The sequence below is a fragment of the Spodoptera frugiperda genome, chromosome 26 (genome assembly GCF_023101765.2).
Source record: "Spodoptera frugiperda isolate SF20-4 chromosome 26, AGI-APGP_CSIRO_Sfru_2.0, whole genome shotgun sequence".
Lineage (NCBI taxonomy): Eukaryota > Metazoa > Arthropoda > Insecta > Lepidoptera > Noctuidae > Spodoptera > Spodoptera frugiperda.
In genome coordinates this window covers 4,395,839-4,404,208 of record NC_064237.1, presented here as the reverse complement: position 1 = coordinate 4,404,208, position 8,370 = coordinate 4,395,839, and the positions used below count along the sequence as shown (strand labels likewise).

The window sequence follows — 8,370 nt, the reverse complement described above, 5'->3', positions numbered from 1 at the left end:
GTGAATAATATCATGTTTAAATATCCACAGATTCGCATTCCATTAAACTATAAGGATAAACGCCATTAAACAAACAGATAGATACAAATATTCAGCGAATGTTAAATTATACGAGATCCAAATCGTTGGCATGAGGATCGCATTAATATTGCGTTGTGAATTCAACTCTCGATACGAGTCCGAATGCGTTGTAAAGGTAAACGATCCTTTGTATTGTATTCGGTACCGATATTAGAAGACTTTATTTCCTTTTATAAGTATAAAGCAATTTTTGATAGTAATATATTTAAAAAGATTTGATTTAAATCTCAAATAGAGAAAATTAAAACCATTTAACGACTGCAGTAACATATTTTTGATTTTTGATATTTGATTTTTTTTTCTTACTTATTTATATGCAACGTCACGCCTTTTATCCCTGATAGTATAGGTGCACATTACGGCACGTAATGCCACTGTACAATGTACACCCGCTTTTCATAATTTAAGTCTCATGTAAATGGGATGTGAGCGTATTGCCATATACCGTGCACAATTCCAGACTCCGTGTTACTTCTGGGAAATTTTCGAAAAACCGAAAAGAGCACAGTAATACTTTCCTCGACAACGGAATTAAACCAGAGACCCCTTGCCCCCCAATCGCGATTGCGACCACTCGACCAACGAGGCAGCAAATCTTACTTATGTTATAAAAAGTCTCGTACGGATATCGCTGCAAGATAAATGTCAAGTCAAATGTTGAACTTGATTTCCAATTAAAAATAGTTCTGTAAATTGTAATAGAGTTTATAAGATTGGATTCTGCATTCATAGCTCTTGGTTTTACATCACGTGGGCAGATAAAGTGAATACTATTATTTTTCTATTTCAGTTTGTCCTGTTCAGTTTTTCCGATTTACGTCATTCTATATTGTTCGTATTTGAGTAGTTCTTTACATAGTCTCAAGTTTGGATGGGAATAAGAGCTTTGTCTAGTACGAGTATGGTACATATTTGCATTTTTTGTAGTATAAGTATGGTTACTTCGGGAGGGCGTTGCCCCGCAGTGGGATGATCATGGCTGAAATTTTGAAAGGTAACACCATGCTGTATAGTTCAGTCTCCCATTCTCATATTAAATTATGGTGAGTTATAGAACTATTGGTTGTTTTTTTTAAGGTTCAATTTGTAAGGATACCACTGCATTTTTACTAACCTTGAATGACCATAATCTTATAAAACTGTTCACTACAGTAACAATAGAGAATTTGAGTTCACTTGCGATAGGGGAAACCTATTTATTTTCGCCTTTTGGTTTCAGTAAAAGTTGTTTGTTATGTTCAATTCACTAGGCTGACCTCTTTAAAAGTTAAGGTTAAATCAAAATTGGGGCTGTACTATTGTAGTCGGATATCAGATTTAGTTTATTTATATCGCCACTTTACAAAGCTGTGGGCGTGGCGGACCATCTTAGTACTTTCTGTGCGAAATATTTTGCACAGCGCACAAGTTATGAGCGATCGCGATTTGTCGTGAATTATAATAATCTGTGTGTGAAATTATTTGTTTAAAACTTCGGATGTTTGATACTTCACTCAAAATATCGTCAATCGTAGAAGAGTTTTACGTCTGCTGTTAATCTTTTTTATTCGTTTTATAATTTCTAAATATACACGAAAGTGATCGCTTTTACATGTATAACAGAAATGGCAAAATCATTTATTTTAAAAGCTTTGCTTTGCGTTTTATTATCATAATTTATATCAGTAAAATGCTACCATAGAGTACTTCCAAACCTGGGTCAATGTTCTAATCATAACAACAGCAGTGTGGTATCTACACCAATTAGTTACTAATGTCAGTGATAGTATAATCCTAATGGAAATACATTTTGAATATTCTAGATTTTTGACATGGAGTCTAGATAAAGCACTCGAGCTAATTACACGTATGCTATCTAAATCCTAACAATGTATCCCGTTATCTGTTCCGTGTAAAAGATAAAAATTACATTAAATTTGGATAATTTCAAACAGGAAAATTATTTGTAAACATACGAGGTATGCATGTACTGTGTACGTAGTAAAATTATTTAGTAAATAGTAGTAGGGGTTGAAGTAAATTGAAAATGAACAAAATATGATAAACTAGCAGTAAGGCCCACTGTCCACGATGCGTTGTTGCCGCTTCGTCGACAGTTTTCATTGTTTCTAAGCAAGATGCAAGCATTTGTCATTTGTAGACCGTCTATTGTTATTTGACGAATGCATAAATTCGCCGCGTCGTGGCCTAATTGTCATTTGATTTAGCCTTTTTTTACATTTAATGGGTCGACGTGATGATTTAGATTATGATTTAGACATACAAAAATAAGCTATTTTGGATGTCGATTGAGTAGATAGAAACAATGTGAGGTTGTTGAGTTAAATTTTACGTTCTTCTTTAACTTTTATCATATTAAAATTGGAAGCAAACTATAAAATTTCGCGTATCGTAAAAAAGTATGTTTCTTTAGGTGGAAATATAAATATCGTTTCTCGTAAAGAAAAATAAAGTGTAGTTATATTTTTTTTTTTTAAACGAGTTAAATCATCTAGTCATACAAATAATTTAGTTAAAATCTTTATTCAGTGTTTCCATTAGTAGAAACACTTATACAAGACCATAAATTGTAAGATATAATAAGAAAACTTTACGAGGGAATTGTCTTGACATGATATTTACTTTGCGAAAGTAAATATATAATACAGTCGTCATTCATCGGTTTGTTCAAGGTACAGATAATAATATTAAATCATATTTGATATCGGAAGTTATGGCTACGGATTTACGATATTGCATGTGTCTCTTGTTGCGACAATCGTATTAACGACAAACGTTCATTCATTTTGGAGCTTACTGACACTATTCTAAATATACTATTTGATCTTAAGCAATTGTTAGTATAATAGAGATGACCTAAGGAGATGAAGAGGGCCTTTGTTCAACAGTGGATGTCTTCCGGCTGATGATGATGATGATGATGATGAAAGAGATGATATATAGGAGTAACCTGACTTCACCACTGACTAGCGGTACAACTAATGTAATATTTAAACAATTTGTGGTCTAGCACTATACATTTTTTTATGTATTTTCATTAATTAGGTAATTGTATTTCTTAGATAGAAAGAACTACTGACTAATTCCGGAAGGTTGATTATTTCGAATAGGAAGACAACCTGTCCAACCATTTCTTTAAACTGAAGTACGAACTACATTCGTTGTTTAAAAATCTGATAGTTTTAATTTTGTGCATGGTATGAATGTAAGTCCGTTATTGTTTGGACAGCGTAATGTTATACAGCATAATGTTAGAGAATTCGAGAATACTTAATTACATTGCTTTGTTGCTAAGAAGTAATGTAATTTGTTGCTACAAAGCAATGTAATTAAGCATTCTCTATTTTAGTCAATTTAAGTGTCGTTCCTTTCAAAATTCTGTGGCATGCGCCGTCGATAAACATGACAAGTTACATAGATCATACATAGCACATAGCGCATAGCTGACCTCTCGTAATTTGCGCCGGGCCCGCCTAAACAACAATACGAGCAAGGTGAGGCAACCTGCGGAAAGGGCAAACTACGCAGATATAAAACGTGAACATCCCTGCGATCCGTATTCCAAGTCTAGCACCGGTGTAGACAATATCGACAGAAACCATCTCTCACTATGACGAAACTGGTAAGGAATTGTTTTATCAACGCTTTTGTTACGAGCTTTTCGTCTGTAAAACCTTGTAAGGTATTCGCCGCTTTAACTTTTGACCCCTGATAAGGAACATCCTTCTGCAGCTATCTGATGATGGGCGAGCTAAATTATACTAAACTAGGACTTTTTTGGATGTCAAAATTGCTCTGTAATATTTCAAGGCTTTGGCGCTTAATACCATTTTTGGTAAAAGATTCTGCGCCAATGCAACGGATTACTTTTATAAACCAACTCGAATTTTCTACAGTGACATAAGTCACTATAGAAAATAAGCTAAACCTAATTCATTAGACAGATTTAGTTAATGACCAATTATCAGATAGAAAGTGTGAAATGAACGTGAAAAATTTTAATTTAAAATAGCTATTAGTTTAGTAGTGCATACTAATTGATGCTTTATATTCTAATTCCAGCAATGACAAATTGGGGTGATTAATCAAGTTGCTATAACTTATACCTTTAGTGGACTTCACACAAGTTATTAATATCTATGTTTCCTACTGTCACCACGAATTGGGGCCACTTGGGGATAGGACATTAATTTATTGTTCTATTTAGTTCTAATTTATTCATAGCTTCCTTACTTGTACCCTATATTATAACTATAACTGGCCATTATATCATTCAAAACCGTGAAGCGTCTGTACGCTTAATGACTTATCAGAAAAATAATTAGAATAAGTTTTACAACATTGCTAAAAAAGAAAACAATAAGAGCAAACCCTGAATTTGCAATAAGTCTAGGTAATCCTTTAGAAAACATTAAAAAGATTATTATAAAAAAAAATATATACCTAAATACAAAGAATGTTATGAAACTTTCACTAACTACCCCAAACAAAATGTTTCAGTTGTTCGTGTGTATAGCTGTGGTGGGATGCGTAGGCGCCGCTCGTTTAGACCACCTGGTACCTTCAGGCTACGCCGGCGGGCGCGCAGGATTCGATGCCACGCCCTACCACTACGAAAATGTTAACAACGGCGATGGGAACTATCGCTTCAGGTAATGTCAAGATGTAATTGTTTCAATTATTACAATTATGTTTATTTCAGTTCAAAAGGGTCAAACAGTTTAAAAGGAAGTTGCTTACTCAATGGACGTAGTTTACGATGGGTGACTGGTTTATTCTGATGAAGGACATGACGGTGAAGTGGATCTTTCATTTCCTTTTAGGAAGTAGGAGGGAGTATGCTATGATTAATTGGATTTATCCACGAAAGAGATGGTCTGGGTCGAGAATAGCAGATAAAAATTGTATTTTTCGTGACTGGTTTCAATATGGTATGGTAAGAAGTAAATCAACCTTACCTATGACTACAGACAACTAATTCAATAAATACTTTTGTAGATTGACAGTCACCATTAACTTAGTAACTAATTGACTGCTATTTAACTTGACTGCACGGTTGGTGTGGTGGCTGGGCAACTGGCTGCCGCGCAACGGATAGCGGGTTCGATTCCCGCACGGAGCAACTCTTTGTGTGATCCACAAATTGTTGTTTCGGGTCTGGGTGTCATGTGCATGTGAACTTGTATGTTTGTAAACGCACCCACGACACAGGAGAAAATCCTAATGTGGGGCAACGTTTAAAAAAAAAATTACTCACCTAAAGGTTTGGCTGGTAGAAAATGCCTACGGCATTAAGCCCACCTACGTACACATTCATGTGCATAAAGAGTAAAATAAATAAAATAATTAGGTACTTGTTATAAGTAAGTACATAGGGTTCCTTGTTAACATATTTATAGTCGTAGTCGTTGCGCTGTCAGTTACTATTCGTAATTTACCGTTTCTGACTGATGCATCTCGATAATTGCAGATATAGATAGCATTCCGATGTGTTCGTGGGAAACTTATAACTTATACGTAGTCATTAGAATTCTAGCGCACCCCGTGTGACTGATCTTTTTGTTATGAAGTGCTTGCAGTGTTTAACCTGTAGAAAGTACATAGTATATAGACTTGTTGTATATGATTATTAAACAAAAAATGTCTTTGTAGTTGAACTATTGCTTATCATTAGGTATAGGTAGTAGGTACGTGGGCTCGGTTGGGGCCTTATTAAAAATTGTAGTAATTTGTTGCAACACGCTTTTAGGACGAGGATATTTCAATATTGTATCAGAAACGCACAGTTACTCATTCATGACTGTTGTCATTCCAGCTATGACACCCCTGAAGGAACATCAGCCCACGAGAGCGGGTCACCTCGTGCCCAAGGCTCAGAAGGTCCCGCAGTGACGGCTGAGGGAGGTTTCTCGTTCAGAACCCCTGACGGCCAGCAGGTGTCCCTCACCTACACTGCTGACGAGAACGGCTTCCACCCCGTCGGCTCCCACATCCCTACCCCACCTCCGATCCCAGAAGCCATCCTCCGCTCCATTGAGTTCAACAGGCAGCATCCTTCATCGTGAGTAGTTATTCTTATCTTTTTTAATTCTCATCATCTTCATCAGTTTGTATTCATTTATTGATATTGATAGGTAACCCTAATTGTACGCACATTTTACTTGAATGATTGAAATTAGTTGAGTAATCGTATACAATGTGATAGGGTTGAGACTTCTAACCCGTTAAGGCTGAGTTCTACATCTAATTTTATCGACAAAAGTCGGGGGTCGAAGGGGTCGAATCCCCTCCCCTAAAAGTTATGGCTATTTTAATATTTTTTTTACTTTTTTATATCAAAGGTTGTATGCGTCGTAGAAACAAAAAGAAACGACAAACGGTAGCTAATAACCTTGGCTAACTAATTCATTACTTTTTTCATATGTTTGATAATGTTTTGGTGAGAAAAAAATCATTTGTGAATTATTTTTACCGAAAAAATCACAATTTTTCAATATTTTCAATTAGGGGTTCAACCCCCATATCATTTTTTTTTGTCGATAAAATTAGATGTAGTACTCAGCCTTAACGGGTTAGAAGTCTCACTCCTATCACATTGTATATTGGACAGGGCTGTTAACAAGAGTAGTAAGTTTGCAATAAAAAATAGAAACGATATCTGAAATATTCACTATAACACCCTGTTTGGTGTTTTATCACCTATTGATACATAGCGAATCGGCATTACCATACATGCATTGTTATAGATACAGTAAAGCCTAATTAATTTTCAAAAATAGCTAATGATGACTAGCTTTAACCTCACATAGCACATCAACAGTCTATAAGTGGCGCCTGCTGACCAAAGGCCTCTTCTCACACGAATATTGCTGAGCATTAATCACTACGCTTGCTCAATGCGGGTTGACGATTTCAAACTTATAATTTGAAATTAAAAGCCGAGGTTTCCTCACCTATGCCGTTTTTTTAGTGGTGTCTAAATAATCTTAGAAAGTATATTATGTAACTTGGAAAAAGTCACATTGCTACTTGCCGGTGGTAGGTTTCGAATCCGCACTTGGTTTCTTTAATCCTTCGTCTTTACCTACTACCTACATTAAATTTAATAGTTTCTATATCCTATGTATATGTATGGATCTACGAGTACTTTTATAGTAGACAAAATCGGTCAGGTTAGTTAATGAAGTCTGGCATAAAGAAGCTTAGAAGTAACAGTTGCATCTATCGGTCGATGTTTGGATAACATTGTGAGGGTTGAGGTAGGTCAGTGAAAAATGTCTTTCCCGAATTGAAGTAAATAGGATAATCAGCTATAGTTTAAAAAATTGGATCTTTTAAGGGATATAATAAAAATATATACGTACAGTGTTTTTTTTTTGTATTTCATATGATACGTGTGTCATATAATGAAATGAAGTGATGAACTAGTTTTATTTATCCAGAAATAGAGCTTTCGATCTTTGTTACGTTTTCCATAGATTGTTTCCATACATTACCTGATATAGATTAATAAATAGATCTAATGTTCTGTTATTAAAATTTCAGTGACGCGGGATCCTTCAACGGCGGACGCAACTACTACTAATACTGGAAGTGCACTGAAAAATATCCCTTAGCATAAGGAACAATAAGCCTTATTGACTCTAACCATAAGGTTCAATTAACGTCATGGCACAAATCCATAAGCCTTATTGTTCTTATCCCGTACCTCTCATGGACTGTGATATCGAAGTAACGAACAGTTATAACAATGTTGCTATTTATTAAACACTGTATTTTATGTAACTGTTATTTTAATGTATCAGATGTATATTTTTTAATAAAGAATGTGATGCTCTGAAGTGATTTATTGTGTTTTTTAATAACTTTATTATTATTATAAGTTTGAGTTTAGAAAAACGATGGCTGAAAGGATTAAAATAGTTCTTAGACTCAGTTTTTAAGCTGTCAGTCGACTGTGAGAAATCGAGGATTTGGCACTCCGAATTCTTTTTTCATCATCTTCATCAGCCGAGAGATGTCCCCTGTTGAACAAAGGCCTCTCTTATAATATTTTCCCTTCTTTATTTTCTTCTTGATGAATCAAACCAAATGCTTACTAGGTAGTAAATACACTAAATAGACAAACAACAAGGGTAGTATACGCCTACGCAAATTAGACCACTTGCATTGCGATACAACATGAAAATATCAACTGAACTAAAACCATTTTCTCTTTGAAGATATAAAGGATAAATCTGTACGAAACATTTCCATTGATTCCCGACAACCAGTTTACAAAGCTACTCC

At 35.0% G+C, this 8,370-nt stretch overlaps 1 protein-coding gene across 1 annotated transcript; it reads left to right on the top strand.

The window, feature by feature from the left end:
• Positions 1–3,597: 3,597 nt before the first annotated feature.
• LOC118263987 (pupal cuticle protein 20) lies at positions 3,598–7,924 on the top strand. The gene is made up of 4 exons (XM_035576284.2): positions 3,598–3,703; positions 4,582–4,733; positions 5,897–6,142; positions 7,627–7,924. Exons 1-4 carry the CDS (start codon positions 3,692–3,694, stop codon positions 7,664–7,666), a joined length of 450 nt encoding a protein of 149 aa, XP_035432177.1. The 5' UTR covers positions 3,598–3,691; the 3' UTR covers positions 7,667–7,924.
• Positions 7,925–8,370: the final 446 nt, after the last annotated feature.

Bases quoted from the DNA above. Each gene is read 5' to 3' on its own strand.
- LOC118263987 (XM_035576284.2), top strand. The intron at 4,734-5,896 runs GTAATGTCAAGA...TTGTCATTCCAG, and splicing joins GATGGGAACTATCGCTTCAG to CTATGACACCCCTGAAGGAA. The intron at 6,143-7,626 runs GTGAGTAGTTAT...TTAAAATTTCAG, and splicing joins AACAGGCAGCATCCTTCATC to TGACGCGGGATCCTTCAACG.